This window comes from Botrytis deweyae (assembly GCF_014898535.1).
Source record: "Botrytis deweyae strain B1 chromosome Unknown BDEW_007, whole genome shotgun sequence".
NCBI classification, from domain to species: domain Eukaryota; kingdom Fungi; phylum Ascomycota; class Leotiomycetes; order Helotiales; family Sclerotiniaceae; genus Botrytis; species Botrytis deweyae.
In genome coordinates, this window is record NW_024066214.1 from 1136780 (window position 1) to 1163453 (window position 26674).

Genomic DNA, 26674 nt, shown 5'->3' on the forward strand with positions numbered 1-26674 from the left:
CTTGAAGTGGAGAAGTGTTGAGATTGGGAGCCAGGTTAGGATCTCCCTTCATAGATATCCTCAATAGGTAATCAATGAGAGTTTCGTCTTTGATGATTCCACGTATTCGGTACGAAAGTTCATCCCATTTGTTCGTTCGTATATTGGGTTTTATTACTGTGCTATGCTCGCGGATGGTTTTCTTGCGGATGCTTGCTGATGTTTACTTGTTTGATAACTTTCTTACGTAGGTAATCCCTGGAATAGCATTCGACCTGGTCTTGAAGGCTGGCTTAAGGCTGGGCTTTTGCTGTCAGCGGCTCAACGGTCCATGCACCACTTTTATGAATTGATTGTTTGGAGATGCATTGAGTGAAAGGAAATTATGATTGATTTATGAAAATCAAGAAGAAATAACAAAACAACTGGTGAACCTTGGAAATCAATATATCTCAAGGAACCAACCAGTAAGGTTGTGTAGGTAAGTAAGAAAATTCTCCAAAAGGCTACGTAAATCATCCGGCCATCATGCAGAGTAAACCAAGACAGGGTTACACCCCATTCATCCCGTTACACCATCTCCAAAGCCGAGCGAGCTAGAGGCTAATAAAGCTCTATCAAATACATAGGTACCTACGTATCAAATACGACAACCGATCAATTGTCAAGATGTCATTCTGGCTAATCTCAGCCTTGTTGTTTGTTTGACACGTCTCTAGCACAAATTTATGTATCCCTAGTAATAAGATTAACCTAACGTCGTGCAGTCAGTACATGTAAGATACCAACAAATCCTAGGTAAATGAATAATCGCCGAGCTTATGGAATTGGTGAGACTACTTCAAGTAAGCTCAGGGATTGATAGTGCATAAGAAATCATTAATTGCAAGAGAGAAAGGTTATATAATTAGCAGGATCAAGAAATTCAACCAAAGACTAATTCTGTTCTATCTTTTCCTAGAAGTACTATGTATGTAAATAGGTATTGGGTAGGTATAAATTAATTACTTCTTATAAACTTGGCTCGAATTTTGCCTAGCTTCTAGGCCAATAGATAGTGCTCCTGTCCATTTTTAACCCCTTTGAATGCTAAAGTTATGAAACCCCGAGAACTTTTGTTACATGTTGTAGAAAGATGCATCGTAGCTCGTCTATCAGATTTATCCCTCAGCCCCCTTCAGCTCACTAACCTCAAGAAAAATCCCACCCCTCATCATCTTCGATTCATTTCCGCTGTGTGGCGCAGTTTGAATCCATTACACAATGCCTTCATATCGGGGTATTGACTCTTTAATAATTCAAAAGCATTGGGAACGATCCGCACGGCCCATGAATTAACGCGCGCTTGTTGACCAGCTTTGAAGCACAAATGGAAATACCCAGGATGTCTCGTATCGAGACAGAAAGCATACACAGATCGCTTGGGATTGGCCTCCGTGTAGGTTGTCAACCAACGTTCTAAGAATGAAGTCAGTACATTTATCATTATCATAATCGAAAGAAGTAATCTTACCCGTGTCGGTTCTGCTGCCTTTTTGGAATTTTTCATGCAGCATCATCTCTTCAACTTTCTTGGACATAGCCTTAACGTGATCCACGATCAATTCGTCAAGATCACTGTAGTTGTATTTGTTGTTGATTCTCAATTGTCGACCAAGTGAGAACTCATTCTCCTTTTGTAACTCTAATACATCGAGGTGCTGATATACGCCATCGGCGACTTTCCATGTAACTGCTAGATGGTCATTTCCCTTTGATGAAGGGCGAATAACAGCATCTCCAGGGGCTTGTGATCCGAGATATTCCTCCGCTTGGGTGGCATTGAATGGTCTGAAGAGAGGATGCTTGACAACTCTTTGAACGCGACCTGTGGCCTTGTCTTTCTCGCGGAGCTCCTCTCTATCTTTTTGCTCTTGATGTATATCCCAGGTACTAATATCGCGGTCAATGCGTCTCCTGTATGGTCGCATTTGTGACTCGCGTAGTGATAATCTGGCAGAAAAATTTCGTCGATCAACGTCAAGCAACTTAGCTTGAGCAGTTTGGCCCACGGAAAATAGACGGTTCAAAGAGGCGTTGGAATTATCTGAGCCATCGTCTTTCTCGACACGGCCTTCGATTCCAGAATCCAGCTTAGCGATAATGAAGTCATCCTTTGCCACTCTGATGTTGACAGATACAATCATGCCTTCGCATAACGACTCGTGAGTTTCTCCAGTCAACATGGTAAAAATTTCGTCATCAGACAACATGCCAAAGTTGCGACGCAATTCTTCGTATGGCGCCAACAACTCAGCGCGAATAGTCTCGAGCGTTGCACGTTTGCGTTGATTGTAATTTTTCTCCAATTGATCGGCATACTCTTCAAGAATCAGGTCGTTCACCTTCTCCTGCTCATCGTCCTTGATGAGCTTCCGGACAATGGCTCCTGGTCCTCCCTCGTCTACTTCTGCCTTGACGTCTTCTTCATCAAGTTCGAGTGCATCGGCTGCCATCTTCCTACCGAGTTCGTAGTCCTCTGGATGCACACGGGTATTGTCAAGATAGTCAGACGCAGGATTTGCGCTTTCGTACTCCATGTATAGGAAACTAGCACAGTTGTTCCAAACTCTTGGACCTACAACTGGCAATTTGTTGTTGTCCGGATCACCCACAAGTTCTTCACGAGTATTCACCACTCCACCATTGGCATTGATAGATTTCAGAACAGCGGTAGCCTTTCGAGGACCAAGACCACAGATAAAAGGTAAAAGGTTTGCTGTGTAAGCGTCATTGACCGCTTCGTTGATATTGACACCACAAAGATTGACCATATCAACCATTGCAGTCTCCAATTGTCTTCGAAGCTTATCCTCCGGCAGCAACTGTTGAGATGGGTGGAATGATAATGAAATAATGTCCTTTCCAAGAGCTGCGTACTCTTTCATTGGGTTCTGGAGATATTTGGCCAAGCCAACACAATACCTAGCGAGTGGAGCAAATGCAGGGTGATCGACAGCAGCTCTTGGGCTGTCTTTATAAAGTCGAGCAACTTCGTCATTTACGACGATAATATCTAGAGGCTCACTTCGCTCACCATCACCATCTTCATTATCAAACTCATTTCCTCGTAGAGAGTGTTCCTGCACCAATTCTTTGAGACTCGATACAAGCTTATGAGTTTCGACAGAGAAACCACTAACTCCAAGAACATCGGGTTTCTTCCTGCGCACCAAATCGACAAATGCTTCCCTAGCTCTCTGGTCTCTGGAAAGATTGTCGAACTTTCCATGGTCCAGAACCCGACCGTCTTCTTCAACGTAGGCCCAGCAGACGGCATCACGATTGGGGTCACCATTACCATTAGATAGAGCAAGCACTCGAGGAATAGTACCCAGAACCATGCCTCGCGGCTTGTATGGCGCCTGGTCAAGCTTTCTCGAGTATTCTTCTCGACAGATTTTAAGGATAGAATCTTGGCACTCTGTTCGCATGCTTTCTTTTACTCCTTTGGTGATAGTCCTTTCAAGCTTCGAAAATGCTATGTCGAGAACTTTCTGTCTTTCATCGTTCCACGCATCAGCGACCTCACTGTAGTTGTCGGACCTGAACTCCGCAAAGAGTTGTTTTCTGAAATCGCGTTCGTTTTGGAGAGAAACTCGAACCTCTAGTAATCCTTCTTCCTCGGCTTTCAACATCTTCAAAAACATTTCAGGCTTGCTTGCAATGTCCATGAAAGTCTGGTTCCTGAGATATTTCAGTTCATAGTAAGGGTGTTGTTCATCAATCTTTTTGAGACCTTTATCGGTTCTAGCACAGCTGACGAGTCCTTGCATATAATGATGCTTTCTGAAATGCTGGCGCATCTTTGGGCTCATAAAAAGTTCCTCGGCGAATAAGCTTCGTGCTGCTACCAAAACACCATCGCCGGTAGGGAAATCTTCTGGGCTAGCGAGAGTATCGGCGAGATCAATTGGGCTCAAAGGAGGATCTTCTGTGTATTTTTTGCGGCCTTCCATCAAAACATTTCCAGCAACCTCGTCGGCCGTGATTCCATAAGCTCGCACGAGTTCATAAGCCCTGCTTTTACGAACACGATCAAATCTTGATGCTTTGTTGCCAGCTCGCTTTTCTTTGACTTCACCGTTGGCATCCTGCAGAGACTTGATTTCCGAGGAGTATTGAAAATACAGGTAATCCTGAATATCTTGAAGCTCTTCCATAGTTTGGGCGTCCGGTAACATTTGCTCGAAGGTTGCATCACTGATACCAACGGACAACTTTAAGTTCTCATAGGTCTTGTCTAGAACGTTACGCTTCTCGATCAGTGCCCTAAACTTCAAGTCGAGTTCCAAAATGCGCCAGAGGTCGTCTTGGTTCAGGAGCTTGTCTGCGCTTACTTCGTATTCAGGCGCATCTGGGTTATCCGATCGCGTTTTATTTTTTCTGGCATGGATGAGATAATCCTTTCGATGTTGGAACACATAGGGAACTTCGACTTCATCCACAACAAAGAACTCCAAGACTTTGCTAATAGCTTTGGTGAATGGAGCTTGCATATCTCCGTTGAAGTTCTTTTTTGGCCAAATGAGACTTGTGATCCATCGAGCTTCCTCTTTGAATTGTTCGTCGGTGATTTGTAAATGCTTGTAAGGTTTTCGATCGAGCTGGAATCGTTCCGGTTCATCGGAGTACCGAATAAAGTTATCCTCATCTGTAAGTAACTTCTCCGCGAGCTGCGAAGGTTCAAAGACATCCTTGAGTTCAAGGTTCTGGTCCCCAGCTTCGGCTGCCTCAGCTTCATCCTCCAAAGCAAGAGCCCAGTCGTAATCCTCGCCATTTCCAAAGATAGCTTCCATATCATCCAAAGCATCCTTATCGAGACCTGATGCTTCGGCACCACCAACGTAACCCTTTTCTCTTGGACGGGCTACTTCTCTTTCCTCGGCAAGTCTGTCTCTTTCATCGTCCTCAAGCTCGTCTTCTTCGATGAAATCTGCGAATTCATCAATACGATGGTCCGGGCGTGCGAAGGATCGCTCATAATCGTGTGGCGCATCTTGTTCTTCATCATCAGAGAAGATTTGGTCCAGGCCTCGCTCTCGGTCCTGATCGTTGTCTTCTCGGTGGCCACGCTTAAGACGCTTAAACTTTGGCTGCATGAAAATTAGCTTAGTAGGTAGACATATGCGAATGTAACAAACCTGCTGTGTTGTCTTTCTCTCCCATTCTGGATTTGCTTCTCCAATGAGATCCAAATCTTCGTCATCCAAACCCTCTTCTTCCCGCTGCTCTCTGCGGCGCTTTTTTTCTCTGCGGCGACGTCTATTTCTCGCATCATCATCGTCCTCTTCATCTTCATCTACGATGAACCCTTCTCGAATCTGGCAACGTGTCAGTAATAATGCGCAAATGGAGATTTGGGAGGAGAGCTATGTACTGCACGAGCTGCCTCCTCATCGTCATCATCTTCTTCTTCACTTGAATCATCTTCCAAGCCTCCATTTTGTCTTCGGGGTCCCGCGGAGCGAGCTTCACCAGTTTCCTCGTCGAATTCCTCATCGTTCTCCTCTTCATCAACCTCAACGTCACCGTCAATCAGATCGCGCATACTCATGATTGCGGCGTTCGTTGCTGGGTTTTTTGGTGATTGTTATAGAAAATGTCGAAGGCTATGAGGTTACAATTGCTGCATACAAGGCAATTGTGATAATTCCATGTAAGGAAATTGTAGTTTTGAAAGCTGAAAGTAACCTGAAAGAACCGCCTTTTGACAACTTTTTGGCAGCCTTTTAGTTCTCGCGACTGGGAGTTTATTAATTGTGGCTAGTGATTGATAGCCTCATATGTGAGGTTCAAGTACCACCTGCATATCTACTACGCCTAGGTACTACCTACCTAACCTTCGAGGTCCCCGGTCAGGTTCCAGCCACATGAGCCACACTGGACGTGAATGGCCAGATCCGCGCGATACCTAACTATCAGAGCAGAGAGTTTCGAACATTGTTGCTTGCTTGTACCAGAACTACAATCATTAATGGCCATGCGCTTTGAGGAAAATATGAGTTCGCATCAGAATTGGTATACCTAGGTGTGGTCGTCTCGGCGAAAGGTCGATATTGCAATTACAGAATTTCAATCATTTCCTCAAGAAGTGACGAGCTCTAGCTAAGAGGTAAACTCGCTCCTCTCTCCCAATCCAGATATAAAATCAATATCACAAATCCTTGTTGTACATATGTTTGGTGCATCTCTAACCCAAACCGAAAGCTGCCTATCTAGTATCGATGTACCATCTATGTACAAGAAGGAGCAGAGGAAACGGACTATCTGATGGCTTCAGTTCAGGTCCCTAGTAGGTGCAACAGATAGATGCCCAGTAGTACCAGATTTCCAATAGAACTAAAACATCTTCTTGAAGAAGTAGGTAGGTATAGGTACATTACTCATTACAAGCCATCCAAATACAACCATTTGTTTGGTTTGGCAAATGGATCTCCATTTACATGACACAACAATAGCTACTATCTACTGGGTACATCTCCCATTGACTTGTGTGAAATTAACGATCAGTGGGGTCATATAGTAAGTCCTCTCTACATACCTACACACAGCACAGAGCGCTTCATGCTTCAAATCTCCCTGGTCTCCTCGTCTCCAACATTGGCCCCCAAAGCTGTCTTCACATTCTCATTCGTTCAAACGATAAACGCGCCTGCCAGATAATGCCCAATGCAAACTTCTCTGTTAGAAACTTAAATTGATGAGACAAGCACGAACGAATAGCTTCAACAGGTACGAAAGTACACAAATATGACATGGGCAATAATACTGTAAATATTGGATTATATACCTATCTAGCTAGATAGTACGTATGGGAACGGCCTATGAGATGAAATATCAACCCCTCTCTGAGAAGGATTTGCCCAATACAATACAATCACATCCATTAAGGGGTAAAGACATTTTCCATTGATTTTTTTTACCACCACTTGGGTACTTTTTTCATTGTTCCCCATTTCCTAAACAATATTTCCAGATAGAATTTCTCTTCAACCGCGCCTCCACGTTCTTATTACAGTAGTAGCTGCCATAGCGCCAAACCCAAACGACTGTCCCGCTTTCACTTTGTCCCTCCACCAAATCCCATAATCCTCGACGACAAGTGAACTATCTACTTTATTCGATCTCCTGATTATTTCGTTCTACTTTGAATAATCATCCATAATAGGGGCTGAAGGAATATCTACCAAACACCTATTCACTCACTCATCATCATCGCTGTCGATTTCTTGCTCATACGCTCGTGCAGACAGCACCTTTTTCAAGCGCCAACTAGGAAAATCGTTCCCAGAAATTTGCGCGATTCTGAAAATTCATTTCGTCTCGACATCAGTCAATACTTCTAGCTTCTAGGCCATCATTACAAAATGTCAGACGGTATTGGTTCGGTGCGCACATTGAAGAGGAAGAATGTGAAAGGTCTAGCATTGAATGCACCCCCACCTCGTGCTGCGGCACCATCCGAGAGTGATATCCAGATTCCTGGTGGGATTAGCAGTGAAAGTAGTAGACAGACCGCACAACTAGAGATTGGAATCGAATACAAGTTGGATTTGAAGAGGGAGGATTTAGAAGTTCTGAAAGATCTCGGTCATGGAAATGGAGGAACCGTCAGCAAAGTCAGACATATGGCTACAGGCACGGTCATGGCGAGAAAGGTATGATGGCACAAACTCTCGAGGACTCAAAGTGTAAACAATCGCTCATGCAAACACAGGTTATACATGTCGAAGCCAAAAAGGAAATGCGTCGTCGAATCGTTCGAGAATTACAAATTATGTACGACTGTAATTCGGAATACATCGTCAACTTTTATGGTGCATTCTTGAGCGATAACAACGATGTCATCATGTGTATGGAATATATGGATGTTGGGTATGGTTGCTGGGAGAAAATTCTTGATTGAAATGCTGAAGCTAACTTCTTGTCAGATCTTTAGATAGAATCTCGACACATTTCGGTCCTGTTCGAGTCGATGTACTTGGAAAAATCGCAGAAGCTACCCTCGGAGGCCTCACGTATCTTTACATCAAACATCACATCATGCATCGAGATATTAAGCCATCCAATATCCTGGTGAATTCGAAGGGTCAGATTAAGCTGTGTGATTTCGGTGTTTCAGGAGAATTGGTCAATTCAGTGGCAGACACCTTCGTTGGAACATCTACATACATGGCACCAGAGAGAATTCAAGGACAGAAATACACTGTAAAGTCTGATGTCTGGAGTTTTGGTCTCGCCATTATGGAGCTCGCAATTGGAAAGTTTCCATTCGACGCTAGTGAGCACTTATCTGATGGAGATGGAGCACCATCGGGTATTCTTGACCTTCTTCAACAAATTGTTTATGAGCCTGCGCCAAGGCTACCCAAGAGCGAAGCTTTTCCTCAAATTCTTGAAGACATGATCCAGAAATGCATGTCTAAGACTCCAGAAGAGAGGCCAACCCCTCAAGAGCTTTATGTGAGTTGCATTTTCTAGCATCAATGTTGAGGATCTATATACTAACGATTAATAGGAACGTGAACCTTTTGTCCAAGCTGCCAAGCGAACCCCAGTGGATCTTCGTGAGTGGGCTGTCAGTATGTTAGAAAGAGACAACCGCAAGTCACATCTTGCACCTCAATTATCACCAGCGAGTAGAGATGTCCTACGCGGCGATGATTCACCTAATGCTTCGCAAACGCCTACATCGGGAGATATTCCCATTAAAAATGCCGATCCACGTTCCTCGGTAACCTCTCCGCAATACAACGAAAACCATAACCCGAGATCCCGCTCTCCTACTAAGAATGGTAGTATTTCGGGTCGAGGAGGTGTAGCTTTCCATCCTGGTCTACCTATAAGAGGCAGCACCACCAACTCGATACCAAAACTTGCAGCACTGAACGCACCTGATCCACATGAGGGCAATGGTCCCTCTAGCGCAAATACACCCAATTTTACCACCACAACCCTTCCAATGCGTCCAGCTCCAGCAGGTCCCTTACCACCGCCACCCAGAAAGCATTCCGAAGACAACAGCCATAAAGAAAGTCGACGTCAGGCGACCTTTGGTAATGGCCTATATGGCTCAGGCTATGCAGCCCAGGGTTCATAGTTCTAATCTCATCATAGCGCCTTGATATATTTGCACAATTTTCTCATATCATTATGGAGCGAAGAGCATCTTTTTGGAGTGTCGCATTTCTCAAATGTGCAGCAAATTGATATAACAAGATTCTGGCCGGATCCAGCTAGCAGAAGCGTCGCCAAATCAGACATATATCTTGTCTATGGATGTGGAAAATCTTCTCTGTAGCAAGTAGGGATTTGTTAATGTAGTGTAGGTAGCTTGCTTTGTCTTCCGCGTGTTTAAATGGTGGGGGCAATGGAGGGAGGAAGGGAGGGAGGAAGGGAGGAAGCGATGCATGAAATTACAAAAGAAAGCGAAACATAGGAATAGGGATATAGTTAAATATTGTGGTACACAGACTCTTGGGACGTTGTTACAAAGCGTTTTATTGTATCACTTGGAAGAATCTACTTTTTGTCTGTATCTGGCTTGGCCTCATTTGATAATGCGTGCTTGATGGTGAAGAGCTGATATACCTAGTTTGATACTTGATATCTTGAAAGTAAGACAAGCCTGAGTGATTTGAATAGGTAGGTGCCTAGTTGTTGTTTTAACCAAAAGTCTTTACTTAATTAGTTATCTTGTGGTTGGTTGTAGATGTGATTTTACTGACGGTGGACATGTGTCACATGATGACTATGATTCGATAGCAATCACCCTGTATACTTTTAACATTAGCATCCTACAGACTTAGAAGGGCGGGCGTAAGACTCGCGATACCATCAATATTACAATACCGTGATCTAAAAGCTGTGCAATACGCCATGAATGGAATCAGAGTGATGGTGAAGCGCTAGTAATCTACGTGGGCGAGGTGGGGTTCATGACCCCACCCCACCCCCGCCACTTCTATCTTTGGCTGATGTCAATGTACCCATTCTTGATCTCACGGATTTTTGGTGCAAGAGCTTACATACGATGAGTATTCATTCTAAGTCCTTCTCATCAGTAGTTAGAATAGCGCCTAGATTTGTTGTTGGGAGAAGATTTTGTTTGGTGAGGAATCTTGGATCGGAGACGCGGGGTAAAAGCTTTTTGGGCATAGCTGCGAGGGTTGATTGTAAGAGATCTTTCGGTATGACGACACGGGTATCAGATGTAGTTGGAGGAGGGGGAGGAGAAGGAAAGGATGTGAGAAGATTTGCTCCTTTGGGGGATGAGGGGAAGAGTGGGGAGGGGGAGGAGGGTGTCAGGAAGTTGAGAGGAATTATTTTTGATATGGATGGGACTTTGTGGTGAGTTTTTTTTGGGGGGTCTTTTTTCTTACGGGGGCGTTTTTGTTTGTTGTTTGCGTTTCTGGGGTAGAGGAAATCTCTAATTGAAAGACTGCTTTTTTGCAAAGGGGAAAGATGGCGGAAATCAACTTTTTGCTCTTGTTTGAAGTTTCAAAATGAGCGAAATTGGATAGGAGATGACTATTCTTATTGTTTTTACGTCTCTAGAGGGGTTTCAGGGGTCTATCTTCTTGGTGTTACTGTCTACAGTTCGAAAGACTGTTGGATAAAAGAGTGGAAAGTAGAAAGCCAGTTTGCTGGGTAAGAAGACTTGATATCTTCAGTAATGTGTTGCAAAATTGCGATTTCACCAATGAGTAGTCACTCCTGATGTTTCTTGATAATGGACAATATCAAAATCTAGAATACGGTTGCTCTCTCCTGTATAACAATCTCATTCAATGCTTCTCGCATAGTCATACTCATACATTTAATTGTTCATCTTTTTTCAAATGTTACGGTGCTAATTTTTCAACAGTGAACCTCAGACTTATATGTATGTACCCCATGACAAAGCATCTTTTGTATTTCACTATACTAGGGGCTAAAGTATCTCTCCGTTATTTTTTCTCTCTAATCCCACCATAGGTTCGGCCAAATGCGTAATGCTCTAGGAATAGACAAGTCTATCGACATCCTCGACCACATCTATTCTCTCCCTGTATCCGAGCAGGAAGCGGCACACGAAAAAATCCGAGCCATAGAACGGGAAGCAATGCTAACCCAAGTTCCCCAACCCGGTATTTCTCCACCCCTCTCCTCCTAATCCTTCCACAATCTCCCTAAGTACTAACCAACCCCCAATCCCAGGCCTCCAAACCCTCTTCACCTACCTCTCCACCCTCACTCCCACCCTCCCCCTCGCAATCCTCACCCGCAACCATCCGCCCCCCGTCCACCACCTCCTCACAACCCACCTCCCCCAAACCCCCTTCTCCCCCATCATCACCCGCGAATTCCGACCTCCAAAGCCCCATCCCGCTGGAATTCTCCACATCGCAAAAGAATGGAATGTGGATCCCAAAGATACGATCATGGTGGGCGATTCGATCGATGATATGAAAGCTGGGTTTGCAGCGGGAGCGGCAACGGTTTTGTTGGGGAATAGTGTTAATGAGGAGTTGTGGGAACATGAGTGTACCGATTTAGTGGTGAAGAGGTTAGATGAGTTAGTGGAGGTGTTGAAGGGGGGTTTTGTGGGCAGGGTGGAGCGGTAGATGATTTTGCTTCAAAAATAGTATGGGTGTTGGAATAAGAGTGAGATTTTACATAAGTATCAGTATGGTAGACTTAGACTGGACATTCCACTCGAAATACATAGAAAAATTTTATGTTGTCTCTTGCTTTTGTTCAAACATGCAAATGAATTAATTCGAAGGGATTTTTGCTTCTTCAAATTCATATATATATATATACGATATATGCCAAGGTATCCTAGAACGTAAAATAAAAACTCCCAAAACTCGAAGTTCCACTCTGCATCAACCACTCCCTTATACTAAACATTTCATCCCCTAAATACATCACCCATCCTCATTCCCTCCTAATTCTCACCTCTACTCATAAGCCCCACTCCCCTTCTCATCCGCAGCCAACGCGGTCAAATTCGCATTCCCCGTCTTAATCAGAGTTTTCTCCTTGGGAATCACATCCACAACCTCCTCACTCAACCCCAACGTGTCCATCACCACCTGTTTCGGCGTCAACGCTAACCATTGCGCTACACTAATGTCGCTAAAGACAGGTTGCTGCAATACTTCTAAAAACACTACATCTTCCGTTCCCGTGTTTTCAATATAGTGACTATTACTCGCGGGGATGTATCCCACATCTCCAGCCGTGTAATCGAAAGTTCGAGAGCTACTGGGTGCGGCATAGATAGTGATGCGTGCGGAGCCGGAGAGGAAGTAATTCCACTCGTCGGATGTGAGATGCCAGTGCATTTCGCGCATGGCGCCGGGTTGGATGGTGACGAGGGCGGCGGCGAAGTTGGAGGCGATGGGGAAGGTGGTCGTGTCGATTATTTTTACGGAACCGCCAGGGACGGTGTAAGGGGCTTGTTGTGAGAAGTGGTAGGTGTAGGAATCTTTTTGGGGGAGGGGGCCGGCGGCGCTGGTTTGGTTTTGAGTGGAGATGTTGGCGGGAGCGGGGGTGCCGTTGAAGATGTATAGTTGATCTGAAGGGAGATTGTCAAAGGAGGAGACCGGGGTTTGGAAGTTTTTGGAAAGCACAGATTTGGGGTTCCGGAGAAACATTTCGGAGACGAGGACTAGATTGGGGGTTAGTTATTGCTATTTTATAAGTGCTCATGTGCATCTAAAGACTTGAGACGGTTTCAAATGGAAGTTTAAACCCCTCCAGATTGGCTCGGACATCGAAGAATGTAACCTGGGGAAGAAATGATTATACTTACAAGTGCCATCTTCCGAAAAGTCTCCCTCGTCGAAAATCAACAGGAATTCACAGCCCTCATCCAGCGCTTGAATGGAATGTGGAACCCCAGCTGGAAAGAACCATACGTCCCCTGCGCTGATATCGTCGATGAAGCTTTCACCCTTATCATTGACAGCAGATAATCTTACGCTTCCTTTCAGCACCAACGACCACTCATTTGCTGTATGCCAATGCAACTCTCGATATGCCCCTGGTGCGAGACGCATATCAACACCGGCCATTTCAGTCGCGGAAGGGAGTTGACCTGTGTTTTGCTGTCTTGCCCATCCTGATTTCTTACCACTACCTAATCTGTTACGAGATAAACTCATTGGCCATTGAGCTTGTGGTACATCACCACTATCTGTTCCTGGTGGAGCAAAAAGATCAGGATTCAACTTCTGGTATTCGTATGTTTCTACGATAATGTTAGATTCACGTTAATCTTATGATGCTTCTTTCAACTCACGTGGTCCAGGGTCTGTTTGGCCTGTTGAGCCTCGAATAGGTTGTGCATTTGGAACGCTATTGAAATCCAAATATAAACCTAGGTCTGCATCTGCTTCCTGACCATTGACCATTGGTGCGCTCGAAACAATGGCAGAATCTCCTCCTGACACGGGAGATGGTTTTGCAGCTTCGCCTAGTAATGATCCATCGCCATAAAGTGATCCGGTGGCGGCAGTAACTGTAGGTACTGGTGCTGATACACCAGCGACAGCTACTGACTGTTCGCCATAGCTCATCTGAGGTTTAGGTGCAGGAGCTGAAAGAACTACTGAAAGAAGTCCAGTCGCCACAAATGGACTGAGCAGGCGAGTTATTGAATGCATTGTGAACGGATGTTTTATTGTCCTCTGTGTGCTCAGACTCAGAGTGAAGATGAAGAGATATTCTCTGTACTTATATACTTCTTAAAAATAATAATGATATCAACCTCGTCATATAAGTATGCTACAAATATCTACCAACATGAGCCATTGCCAAATTGTCAGCAACATTATAGGTAACTAGTTCGCAAGATGCATGGGAACGGTAGCATCTACACCAGTCAACTTCCGAAATCCCGATGAGGAGACCTGCAGAGAAGCGATTCGTATGCACTCAAAGTACACATGAATATTGACTAGTCAATCAATGGCGTTGAGACGTGGACATATTTACCCGTCTCTAGTGTGTCCATCATGAAAATGCGCCGATCACCTTGGCAGCACCAAGAAAGTATGACAGTACATAAATGATAAATCTCGAGAAGTTTTCACGTGAAATCCCTAAGGAATTGGGAAATCTTCAGAAGGTTCATCTGCCGAACCGCCACTAGACGCTGTAGATTGCCGGTTAATCTCTTAGTTCTGGTAGTAATGAATCATGATCGCATATATCTAGCTTCTCTCGAGCTTCTGTCCAAACACCCGACTAGAAGAACGCTTGCTCGACTGTTCCCCACGAATACCGCAGGGGTTACTCAGACTAAGAAAGTTAAGCTTTCAGTGCCGGGCTACCGCAGTGCCGATCAGTAGAATTCATGACACTTGAAGCATGAAGACCAAAACGATGAAGATCATCACTCGGGGATATTCCGTTAATGTCGGGATGATGAAGAAATGTTGTGTATACACTATATACGATATATGCGAGATGCAGTATGCCTCGCTGACCTCAATACCTTCCTACAATGGTAACGGCTTCGTAATGAGTATCCCGCGAACACAACGACCAGGATCAGTGCAGGTACGAAAGCGTAAAGAGAAGCAATCTGATTACGCTGCTTAGAAAACGTGGAGAGTAATCGCCTGCAGGACTTGGCATCCTTGAGTCGGGTTGTTGGTTTCACGAGCTTTGATTATGATTAGAAAGAGTTCTTGGAAGAAGCAACGAAACTACGCGGAGTACCAAATGGCGAACTACTTACTGGGCTCCCGATGTAAAGGTCATTCACTCCAAAGTTACCTCCAAGATCTATCAGTGGTGCCAATATTCATTGTAACCGAGGGAGGATTACGCGTAACGAAGAGATTGCTATAAGTATGCTTTGAACCTATTCGTTAAGAAATTTATGATTGAAAGAAACATGGTGTAACTGATAGGAGAGTTGTTGAAGAAATTCGCGTATCATGCCAAGGATTCATCCACCTGATCAACGTGCCCATCAATTTTATGCATGCACGATGCACAATGCTGGGATAACCTCATATTTACCCGTTTGGACAAACAACGTAATTCATGTTATGACGACTACATTTGTTCTCGGACAATCGAATCGCAACAAACTGAACTTTGTACCACAACAACTACAAGATCACTCCTCAAATGTATTATGACGATTCAATGCAAGATGAGTCCGAAATCCCAAGCTTCTTCCGAGCTTCAAGGTCTGACATTCCGAGATCTTTTTCTGACAGAATTCTTATTGTGTTAGAATCCACAAAACTATTGTATGAACTTGGGGGTATCTTATAATTCAATCCAACTCCAGTGGCCGAAATGAACCAGGCCCCTCCCAATAACTCCACACACCATTATAAATTCATCAATATACTTGGGACTTCCTCTAAAACTAGTCCAATACACTTCTAACCTCCTCTTCATAATTGGCAGCTTCGTCGAGTACTGGTGCAATACTAGGGTTTTCACGTCCCCTCCAATTCTTACGTCCCTGCAAATCTTTCGATCCGTCTGGCTTGCCATTCTTCCTTCTCTCTACTTTGCGAATGGCATCTTCTAAGCCCCTAAATTCAATCGTATTAGTCCGCTGTTTTCATAATCCAAATCTACCTACCTGGGTCCCGATGCCTTGGTGACGTAGCCTTGTCTTTCTAGCTCATCTGCCAACTCTACTTGATGATTGTCGAGAAGTGAAGTATTGGGCACTACGATGAGGGGTACATCAATTCGGAGTGCATCCAGGATTGTTCCCGAACCTATAGCATCTCAACATCAGTCACTTTCTCAATGTAACGTAGTCGTTTGAGAATCTACCGACCTGCATGTGAAATCACTACACCTTCTGAACTCTCCCCTGTGCCATAAAATCCCCCCCTCTTACATTGTCGCATTTCGTGCCCTAAACCATTACGGTCAAAATCGAACACTTCGATCTCGAGTCCAGATCCCTTCTCCACTGGTATGTTGTTTTTCCAGTATTCGGCATCGGGCCCAGCTTGTACCCTTAGTTTCGTGTATCCTTCCTGAGCTAGTGCCTGTAAAGTGTGTAATGCGAACACTTCTTCGATGAGCTCTTTAAAAGTCGCAGTCGCGCCGACTGTAACGAAAGCAACCTTTGGCGGTGTGCCTCCTGCAGCTAAGTCCATGACTGGATGATGGGAATAACAATGAGCTAATTATTGAGCTCCCTGTTAAGTCTGGATTTCCACCAGTACAATTAAAAGTAGTTTATTGGATCTTGGACATCTCTGTTCTTATAATCATGACTCCCGGATTAATTGATTGATCTGCTTCGGTGCTTGCAGATTATCCGAAGTACGATCTAGGTGGGATGATAAAACACTAGTCCCTGATAGGTTAGGTCCAAATTGTTTATTTCGGGACGATTTCCATCTGGAGATTCAACATTCAGAAGAAACATCCATAATCACCACAATGGCCACGGCCTTACAAAGTCTGCGTATGACAGCGCGATGCTGCTCATGCAGAAACATTACCTCCAGATACACCAATAAGTCAATCGCCCAACGGAGGTTATTTTCAATCACATCAAGACAATATAAAATCGATCCGAAATTTAAGGAACTCCAGGAAACCGAACCAGACGAGGATGAATTCATGGAAGAGATTGACGAATTGTTCGAGAATGCGGGTGCTCGACATGCAAATAATCTACCATCATATGGATTTGACGAGGGTGTGAAGAAGAAGTTGAAGCCTACCTTTCTAAATATGGGAGATCCAGAACCGTTTGACGAGGACGACAGAGAGGATGACCACGATGATATCACGACTTTGGCGCATATGGAATTGGAACAGGTTCGAGAAATTAGACATTATAATAGGTTAGCAGCTTGGGAAATGCCAATGTTGAGCAGTGAGTTCATTTCGCATTTACATGGAGGGACAAACCCAGAACATCGCTTTTTTCTAACTGGTGATATACAGAATTGGCAAAACCATTCGTACCGCCTTCAGCTGAAACTCCCTTACGATTCAGATATACTTCGTACATGGGCGAACAACATCCAGCAGAAAAGAAAGTTGTTATGGAATTTTGTCCCGCAGATATGCCAGGACTAACAGAAGTCCAAACGGATAAACTCAGAAAATTGGTTGGACCAAGACTCAACCCAGAAACGGATATTGTTAAAATGAGTTGTGAAATGTACCCATCACAGGCCCAAAACAAGAGATATCTTGGTGATATGGTTGATTCATTATTGGCAGAAGCAAAGGTATGTGATATCATGTTGTTGAGATACTCATGAACTAATATAAACAGACTGGCGATACTTTCGAAGATATTCCGTTAGATACACGCCATCACGTTTTCAAAGTGAAGCCGAGATTCCCTGTAGAATGGAGATTAACAAAAGAGAGGAAGCAAGAACTTGCAGACTATCGCCAAAAGATGGTGGAGACAGACTTGAATCGAGAACACATTGGTCAACTTGTGGATGGAGTTGAAACAATTCGACACCGATTGGCTAATCCAATAGCTAAGGAACCGGTTCCTGAAACAGTTGCAGCTGGCGGAAGGATAATTGGGAACAAGAAGGTTGGTGTCAAGAGGATAGTATAAAAGTTACTGCAAAATATGTAAGATATCGTATGTACAAGTTAAGCCATCTAAATTGGAGGAGCTACGATAGTTGGTTGACATGTAGGGGGCAAAGCAAGTGATACCAACGGTTTGATAGCCTATTGTAGGCGTCGTCCGTACGTCGGGTCGAACAAGTTGTATTTCCGACTCGGAGCAAATCTAAAATATTAAAATGTGAAATATACGGCATGTACGGAATTGGACTGTTTTCCGAGTTGCATGGCACATGTGAAATTGTAAATATACTTGTAAGACATTATATTGCCCCGACCCCGCTGATCTTTACGGCCGGATAAGGCAACCTGCCTCGGTTTATTAGATTACTAAACGAATGGATGGACAGGAATAACAAGAGCTTCGATCTCTAACAATTAGCCAGTTGGTCGACTTGCTTCTATTTTATAATTGCTCTCCATACCTTTGAGATCAACCAGATAACTGGATTATTATTGAACACTCTCATTCTTCATCAGTTTTTGTAATCACGTCGACTATAAAAATACTCTCGCGGGGTTCTTGGTCACAAAAGAAACAATGTCGTCAATTAAGATAGCTCCATTCGAGCCTAGCTCTCTCGAATCTATTCCCTCCACAGTGAAGCTCCTACGAACTACCTTTCGCTCGCAAAAAACGAAACCACTTGAATACCGTCTGAAGCAACTTCGCAAGCTCTACTGGGCCATTGTCGATAATAGTGATGCTCTTGTCGAAGCAGAGAAGAGCGATCTCGGAAAACCTGCTTTCGAAACTGTTCTTACGGAAACAGAATGGATGAAAAATGATATTGTATTTGTCTGCAAGAACTTAAAGAAATGGATGAAGGACCAAGCTGCTCCAGATATGGCCCTCCAAAATACCTTATTCAGCCCTAGAATTCGAAAGGAACCTTTGGGCACGGCTTTGGTCATCGGTGCATTCAATTTCCCAGTTCAATTGGCTTTGGGTCCATTTGTTGGAGCTATCGCTGCAGGATGTACAGCTGTGTTGAAGCCCTCTGAGCAGTCACCCAAGACAGCCATGATTTTGAAGAAGATTATTGAAGAAAGTCTCGATCCAGAGGCATATACAGTGGTCAATGGAGCTGTTCCCGAGACGACAGCTTTGTTGAACGAGAAATGGGACAAAATCTTCTATACCGGAGGCGAAACAGTGGGAACCATTATTGCAAAGAAGGCTGCAGAAACCTTAACACCAGTTGCTTTAGAACTTGGTGGTAGAAATCCAGCTATCATATCGAAGAACGCGGATCCTAATCTTGCGGCCAGAAGATTATTATGGGGTAAGATTCTTAATGCCGGGCAGGTTTGCATTGGCCAAAACTATGTCATGGTGGAAAAGGAAATCTTAGATGCTTTTATCGAGCAACTTGGAATTGCCTATAAAGAATTCTTTCCTAATGGCGCCAAAGCAAGTCCCGATTATGGCCGAATTGTCAACAACAGACAATTTTTACGAATCAAAAAGATGCTTGATAACACCGGAGGAAAGATCCTGCTTGGCGGGGAATTGGATGAAGCCGAGAATTTCATCGCGCCAACTGTCGTTTTGGTTGATAGTCCGAACGATTCAATGTTGGTGGATGAATCTTTCGGTCCATTGATTCCTATCCTACCAGTTGATAGTCTTGATGAAGCTATCAATATCGCTCATGATATCCACTCAACTCCATTGGGTTTCTATCCATTTGGAACAAAAGAAGAAACTGAGAAGAGTATGTGTAAATTTCACATTGTATTTGGCCCGTTATTTGTGCATCGAAGAGGAGATGATTCCTAGACGATGCTATCTTCTCTAGACCAGTGATTTGGACGACAAATGACATAATATTCGAGCTCCATATACAGATAGTTCTGTGTTTGCAATCGACCTCATTTTTACAAACTCTGTCTATGACAATATCCATGAAGAACAATGTCAAGTGACAGATATTCATAACTACTTTACGCAACCCAACTATCCTTTAAAGTACCTCACTAACATCTCAACCAGTGCTCGGCAGCATTACATCTGGCGGTGCTACTGTCAACGACGCTTTCTTCCACGGCTCAATACAAACTCTTCCATTCGGAGGAGTAGGAACTAGTGGAACTGGCTGTTATAGAGGCGAGCAATCCTTCCTCGCCTTCACCCATCTCCGTTCTGTTGTCACGACCCCCAGCTGGATCGAAAAAATGCTCAATGTTCGCTACCCACCATATACCGATGCCAAGCTTGCCCAATTCCTCAAATCCAGTAGGCAGAAACCAAACTTCGATAGGGAAGGTAATGAAGTTAGAGGATTGAGTTATTGGCTGGGCTTTGTGACAAGTCTTGGTGGTGAGGGAGTTAAGAGTGTGCTTGTCAGGTGGGCAGTTCTCGCTTTCATTACTTATGGATCGAAGAAAGTTTGGGATTTGAAATTTGGTAGTGGGTTGCCTTCTTATCTGAAATGATTTGATTCTCTTTACTTGAGAATCCTGTTTGATTGACTCACGGAGAACGGAACGAGCTGTCATTTTGCTTTACTTTATTTCCTCCTTTTAGCACGTTCGTTTCTGCTCGAGAGCAAGTAGCTTAGCAACTTCAATTTCACATGATTATTTCACACTCAACCACGAACATTTTACTAACCCATCATTGGTGGCCTCAAAGATTGAAAAAGTAATGTGATTTCATCTTCAACGTGAATGTTGCATATCGCAATCTCTTGGAGATTCTTGGTAGTTACATTACTTGTCGGGAAGATGCAGGTAAACAAGACGAGCCAAGGGGCCTTGCGAGAACTGAAAAGGACTAGAGAGTGAAAATTGATGTTTTGTTGCATATCGAAATTTCTTGGGATTTAAGTTTTTTCCTTTGTTTTGCGTGGTGATGGCGTGGTGCCAAGGGGGTTTTATCGCCAAGCTGTGATTTGTCTTTTCTTCTTTGCCTGGCCAGGGCGATTGCGTCTGTGTGTTTGACTCGCGTCAAAGGATTACATAATGTTTTTTTTTATCTATTTCATCAAAATCAGATTGTGTTGTAACATTTCATGTATTTGTAAAATCGATGTTCAATTAGATGAACACCGGGTTAAGTATTTAACAATTTATATGAGGTTATCCATCTATCAGTTTTACCAACACCACCAAAACCAAAATGCAGTGCAACGACACTAACCTGCTGCCAAGAGAAATCGGAACATCAACGCCAAGATCCATCATTGCGCAACGCATGCTTGCAGATTCCGGATGGTTACGGATGCGGACGCGAATATCCGAGTCACACTAATGAAACCGCATTCGTGTCACCGAGTAGAATTTCTCGGACGAGTAGAATAGAGATAGGAGTATTTAAGGAGATATAAGGAATCGGGAGGAATAGGGGATTTGGGAAAGAGGGAAGGTGTTTTGTTGCACGTCGAACGATAAGTGATGGGCTGGGCGAGAATGGATCGTGAGTTTGAGGAGAAGAGATGAGGGTCAGTGTGCTGGGCGGGATTGTGAGGAGGAGTCTTGTTTTGTGGTTTGATGGGGTATTCTGGGATTCCATTAATGGGGCGATGTGTTCGTATCGTTATGGATTTGTTGCTTCGTTCTAGATTTCGATATTTAGGGTGTGTATATGTTGATAACAAATTCTTGATCAGGAAGTCCTGAGAGGAAGTTTTGAATCGAGAAAAAGAGGCGTCGAGTTCAAAAGATGGCATTGGAGATTTGGAAATGCGGGCATCAGAAGCTGACGAGAGACTGTCTTTCAGATGATGTGGTTATTTGAAAAGTTACTATGCAGAGTAGCCATCCTCCAAATCTTGTTCGAAATCATTTCTTGGGAAGAAAGACGCTTGTTCATGTACTCAAGCTGTCTGTTTTGGCGGAAAATTACTAATGATTCCAGTACAGCTATAACTGAGCAAAAGCTTCCAAAGTCTCTCAGCATAGTAAGTTCTTGTGGGATGCAATTTCTCTTCACTTCCTATACGCTTTCTTGTACAAAGCCTTTGAGTAGATGAGAACCCATCGAGTTTGATACCTATGTCGCAGAATCTAGGTTTCTATCAGAGATCGATTGACTCATATCCGAAGACATGAGACGATGCAGGCCATATGCAAGTTTGGATGAAGATGAGAACGTCTCCCACCCTTCTATAGCGTGTTATTAAAACTTGGCCAACCCATGTCGACCGCAGTCGTTCATATACCAGGGATCCGTTAGGTTGGAAGAATACGGAAAGCAACAGCTGTTCCTCGAGGAAAATTCGGGAGTGGTGCCATAAATTCAAATCAATGCTTTTTACAGAAATGGACGTGAGGAGTTTGGCCAATTAGTGACGACAAAACGAGTTTAGAACTGGTCATTTGGAAGAAGATGATAATGCGGGGTCTGAGTGAATATCAACTTAGACACCGAGGGGTAATCGAACATGCTTCCCCATCCTTCTTCGAATCTAAATCTTCTACGAACTCTAACCACCGTTCATACTCTAAATTTGTTTTGGATCTTGATCATTAAGCTGCATTAATGAGCATTTTCATCAAAGTCTCCGGGTCTTTATTCATGTCTCACTGCGTACAGTCTCCTACATATTAGATTGTTTTTCAAGTGTCTTGAGATCTTTTGCGGTGTTTTACTGTCTTGCGGTCTTTTGGTCTTTTGTGGTCTTTTGCGATCAAACACATCCATTCGCAGCTAGAGTTCCTTGAACTCTGCAATCACTATCAAAAAATGCCTGATGTACTTGGTGCGGGACTTCGGTGGCTCAAAGGGGAGAAAGGGAAATCTTTCAAGGAACCTATAGAAGCTTGCGTAGGGCCAGATGTGATCGAGAGCAGGTACGCAACTTGATTATCTTTGAAATCATTTGCCTCTATTTGAATAATCAAAAATCGATAGACCTATCTTGTTGGCTTCTTACCTACCCATCTATAGCTTCGCTGACAATTCATTTGCAGGAGGCTACATCAAATGGCTCGTAATATGGGATTGGAGAGCGACAGTGAAGAGGAACGTCTCAATAACCGTACCGTCAGATCAGAAAGACACCGCGAGAGAGTCAAACATCGTCCCCCTCCGGATAAATATAGTCCAGAGGGTTCATCTAGAAGTGGTACAATGATTGATTATAGTAAGACGGGCGGATATCAAAGGTCAATATGGCTTAAGGACGGAGACCATTCATCAGACTCAGATCGACTGCCTAGGCATGACTCCCCTCAGGTGAAAAATACAAGGAAGAGTTCTGATTACCCAAATACCAATCTGGGGCCAAGCGGAAAACCATGGGGTCAACAAATTTCTATTTCACAGTCAGCTCCGGATGATTATTCAATGCCCTACGAGAGTTCTGGAAACTTGCATGTGGGAAGTCCTAGAGAAGCTGCTAGACTATCGACATCGGCCAATTCCTCTGAATATGTGCCTCGCGTAGATAGAAGTGCACACGAGAGTAACAATCGGCGAGGACCTCCATATTCTAACCAACGACCGCCGTCACCTCATCTAAAATTTGACCCTGTGCGAGACGCTGCTGCACAAAACGATGTAATCTCTCGCCATCATTCAAACTATGAAGCACCCATCTCATCTCGAGTCATTCCTGTAAGAAAGCCTGTACCACATTCCCATTTGCAGCATCCATCAATAGCAAGAAAGGAAGCCAAAGAATTAAATCCTAAACACCTAGCAGAACTAGCAATTATCAATCGTCGTAATGAGGAAGAGGTTCTTCGACAGCGAAGAGCGAGAAAACTTTTGAACAGCCCTCAGGAAAGTGAGGAATCAGATGAGGATTACTACGAAGATACAGCCAGAGGACGACGTCAATACGAGGAGGATAAGAGACTCTTCAAGAATTACCAAGCACGTCAAGGAGACGGCAAACTACTACCTCTCCCGTTACCTTCGAAACTACCCCCAAGTCTCAACCAACACTCAAGCCCACCACCCAGATCCGCCGCATCACCCCTTGGGTTTCCGATCCCATTTCGACCTGTATCGCTAATGGAGGACGAAGAACCCCACAATTCCTGGCCCGGCCATATAAAGCCTCCTCCAGATCCTCGTACGAGTACAGTCATGCCCCCACCACGACGCACTCCCGTCTCCTCCAGCGCATGGGAAAACAATCCCAGAGCTCCACCCTACCCCGTCACTCCCCACAATTACCATCTCAACGGATATAACAATCAAAACGATGTTCAAAAACGTGCAGTTCATGATGCTTTTCAAGATATGATGCTACATGGACATGAAAGAATCGCAGGTCCTACCCCTCCTACTTTCCGGAGTTCGTATCCGGATGCAATGGAGTTGTCGGGTGTTAGTCCAGAGATACGTAGGGATGGGACGAGAAGACATACAGCTGGTGGGAATGAAGTACTGGGTCAAAGATCACGAACGCCTGAATTTGCAGTAAGAATAGATATGGATATATATCGTCCTGCCACAATTCAGGAAACAGAAGAGGAACGCGCAGGCGGTGGTATATCAGGTGTTGAGCGAATGGAGTTACATGGTGAAAGTAGACGATTGGGGGCAATTGGGGATCGTAGAAGAGAAAGACCAGTTCCGGAAATTCGTGTTCAGCATCCTACTCCAATAGCAAGTCTGCGGGAGTCACATGGTGTGAATATCGGGAGGACGAGGAGGAGTGCGGAGATTGAACGGTTGGTGGCCCCGAGATCGGATCATGGAGAGCGTAGGAAGCATGAAAAGCATAGCAAACACGGGGAACATTAGAAAATTATAGATGGGGGCGCTTTCTCAAAGGAGTAGACGAGAAATACGAGAAATGAGAGAAAAAGAAGTGGTAAAGAAGAGGATTGTGATTGTGGCTGTGAAAAGGTAGGTGGGTTGAAGTTGCGCGTATTTAATTCATGGGCTGGCTTCTCATTGAACACGGGAATAGGATTCGGCGTAGAGAGTATCTCAATAATTTTGCGTTTGGGTGTCGAAAGATAGGTAGCATAGGTAGATACATACTAGGTAGTTCAAGCATCATAATATCAGGGATAAATATGGCTACATGCAAGGTTGAGATGTTGAGATTTTGAGATGTCAAGAATGAATGACATGTAGGAACAAGTTTAGAAAGCGCTGTATATTGAATCATCGATTAAGACTTACTACAAGATGATTCCAAAGTGAAAGGCAAAGAGAGGCCTGTGTTAAAAAAATCGACTAGAGAAGTTAGCAACGATTAAACTCGACCATAAGCTCGGTAATTAGCAACGAGAGTACAGATTCATGGGATGACTTCAAAGTCAAGGAACTGATATTACCACACTTATACCATATTTATTCGTTCCTCGTAGTATTCGAGATTCTTTAGGTGGGGCCAGATAACGAGCATACCACTCAAAGATTGATCCTCAATTGAGGTCCCTAGAGAAAAAACACTTAAGGATATAGGCTGGGCTTCCTTTGAGTTCTGGAAAATATCTTAAAGCGTATCTATGAAATATCACACAGTCTCATTTGAAATATTCGGAGAAGGGGGTCGTAAATGAGGTCTTAGAAAAGAGAGGTTAGAAGTATAGCTTGAAGTCTTCCTTAACAGTCAATCAAATGCTTTAAAGAACTCACAGCCATTCTCTAGTGTAGTATGAGTTGATTAGAGTGGAGGGGAGAGGAGTGGTATTTGAAGAATCAACAGATTTGATGTGAAGCAATCAAATGGGATCTACTATATCGTTATTGTTTCAAGACAGCTTCTATTGCAATTATCTGTTGAGAAAAGATAGTGTATAGTATCTACACAAAGCAAAAGAGAGATTGAGATACATAGAAACTTCGCGGCCAGGCAAAGAGAGAAGATTCAATGTACCGTCAATATATCCTCATCCCCAACAAAACAGAACCCAAGCCGACAGATCACCAATCAACTCATTCATTCCATCAACCCATTCACGCTTAAGAAAACTCATATCCCAATCCCCCCCTCTCCATCAAATACTTTCCTCGCCATCAAAACTCGCGACTCTCTCCTCAACATGCGCATCACCTCCAGCTATGCCCCTTCTACCCCTCTCCAAATCCACCATCCTAATCGCATTCCTATCCACCGATACCTCTCAATCTCGGTTCCCATCTGCATTTCCACGAACACGCAATGATAGACCGCGAAGAGCAGACGCGATTCGATTCAAGGAAGTCTCGATCCAGCAACCGATAATCCACAGGTCGTTTCTGAATTTTGGGAGAAGGACACTGGCTAGGAGCTTGAATTAAAGTGGAAGATTAGCGCGAATACCCGTGGACTTATAGATAGGGAGAATGTAATTTAGTCTGGAATAGAAGGTCGGGAATTGTGAGAATTTCCACTGATTGGTTACGTAGACATGCATACACGTACCAAAATCGCAAGAAGAATAAGAAGGAATCCTAAACTAACTCCCGGGATAGTATTAAAATACGGGTTCATGATGAAGTATACTTGTGTATTATTAATTGATAATCGACGATTCCTTCGCGAAGTTTTCGAATCGTGGATTTCTTCGACATGGTGTGGGTTGTTTACTTTACTTGATCCTGTGCATTTTATCTACATACAATTTATACACTACCTACCTATCCAGGTACCTCAATTTTCCTTCAAAGAAAACAGAATCGCTAGGCCGGGAATTAGGATTCTAAACGATTTCTCCCGCTATTCTTTCCGCTCCTCTAATACCAGCGTTCTTTGAATAGGAACGAACTTTATATTATTATTTCCCTGCGGCTGTTCATGAGGGGTATTATGAGTCACAACTATCAGTTTTAAATATATAATCTATCTATAGCTCTGATTTTGTTTTTTATATGATTAGTCTTTGGTTAAGATGTTTACAATGTTGGATAACTAGTAACTTGTGAAAAATCTCGCTTCGAAAAACCCCCTTCGAAGCGAAAAATTGTGGTTCAGGGATAAACAACTCTGTGCATGGTTTTGATACTGACATTTTACATATTTAGATAACTATTTATTTAAATTTCAATGAATATCATATGAACAATAAAATATGCATCAAAAGCAATACTTGAGTAAACCAAAAAAGTGATAATAACTCACCTTACTATGTTGCTATGTACATCAAAGATCTCAGAACCTTTACACTACACATG

General features: G+C 43.7%; 8 protein-coding genes across 8 annotated transcripts; 5 read left to right on the forward strand and 3 right to left on the reverse strand.

Moving 5' to 3' along the window:
- Positions 1–867: 867 nt before the first annotated feature.
- On the reverse strand, positions 868–5712 carry EAE98_004058 (uncharacterized protein). Its single transcript, XM_038951678.1, has 4 exons — positions 5399–5712; positions 5163–5342; positions 1493–5114; positions 868–1437 (listed from the first exon to the last, which is right to left on the reverse strand). The coding sequence occupies exons 1-4, from the start codon at positions 5573–5575 to the stop codon at positions 1193–1195; spliced, it is 4224 nt and encodes a 1407-aa protein (XP_038812151.1). The 5' UTR covers positions 5576–5712; the 3' UTR covers positions 868–1192.
- A 1676-nt stretch (positions 5713–7388) lies between these two features.
- EAE98_004059 (uncharacterized protein) lies at positions 7389–9121 on the forward strand (the record flags this gene model as incomplete). The annotated part of the gene is made up of 4 exons (XM_038951679.1): positions 7389–7679; positions 7739–7896; positions 7953–8484; positions 8540–9121. The coding sequence occupies 4 exons, from the start codon at positions 7389–7391 to the stop codon at positions 9119–9121; spliced, it is 1563 nt and encodes a 520-aa protein (XP_038812152.1).
- A 933-nt stretch (positions 9122–10054) lies between these two features.
- Positions 10055–11749, forward strand: EAE98_004060 (uncharacterized protein; the record flags this gene model as incomplete). The annotated part of the gene is made up of 4 exons (XM_038951680.1): positions 10055–10371; positions 10889–10906; positions 10999–11150; positions 11221–11749. 4 exons carry the CDS (start codon positions 10055–10057, stop codon positions 11625–11627), a joined length of 894 nt encoding a protein of 297 aa, XP_038812153.1. The 3' UTR covers positions 11628–11749.
- A 217-nt stretch (positions 11750–11966) lies between these two features.
- Positions 11967–13676, reverse strand: EAE98_004061 (uncharacterized protein; the record flags this gene model as incomplete). The annotated part of the gene is made up of 3 exons (XM_038951681.1): positions 11967–12679; positions 12824–13261; positions 13313–13676. The coding sequence occupies 3 exons, from the start codon at positions 13674–13676 to the stop codon at positions 11967–11969; spliced, it is 1515 nt and encodes a 504-aa protein (XP_038812154.1).
- Positions 13677–15400: 1724 nt separating this feature from the next.
- EAE98_004062 (uncharacterized protein) lies at positions 15401–16154 on the reverse strand (the record flags this gene model as incomplete). Its single annotated transcript, XM_038951682.1, has 3 exons — positions 15401–15572; positions 15623–15764; positions 15827–16154. The coding sequence occupies 3 exons, from the start codon at positions 16152–16154 to the stop codon at positions 15401–15403; spliced, it is 642 nt and encodes a 213-aa protein (XP_038812155.1).
- Positions 16155–16443: 289 nt separating this feature from the next.
- EAE98_004063 (uncharacterized protein) lies at positions 16444–17593 on the forward strand (the record flags this gene model as incomplete). The annotated part of the gene is made up of 3 exons (XM_038951683.1): positions 16444–16885; positions 16957–17246; positions 17294–17593. The coding sequence occupies 3 exons, from the start codon at positions 16444–16446 to the stop codon at positions 17591–17593; spliced, it is 1032 nt and encodes a 343-aa protein (XP_038812156.1).
- A 555-nt stretch (positions 17594–18148) lies between these two features.
- Positions 18149–20046, forward strand: EAE98_004064 (uncharacterized protein; the record flags this gene model as incomplete). The annotated part of the gene is made up of 2 exons (XM_038951684.1): positions 18149–19325; positions 19604–20046. The coding sequence occupies 2 exons, from the start codon at positions 18149–18151 to the stop codon at positions 20044–20046; spliced, it is 1620 nt and encodes a 539-aa protein (XP_038812157.1).
- Positions 20047–22297: 2251 nt separating this feature from the next.
- On the forward strand, positions 22298–24310 carry EAE98_004065 (uncharacterized protein; the record flags this gene model as incomplete). Its single annotated transcript, XM_038951685.1, has 2 exons — positions 22298–22404; positions 22525–24310. The coding sequence occupies 2 exons, from the start codon at positions 22298–22300 to the stop codon at positions 24308–24310; spliced, it is 1893 nt and encodes a 630-aa protein (XP_038812158.1).
- Positions 24311–26674: the final 2364 nt, after the last annotated feature.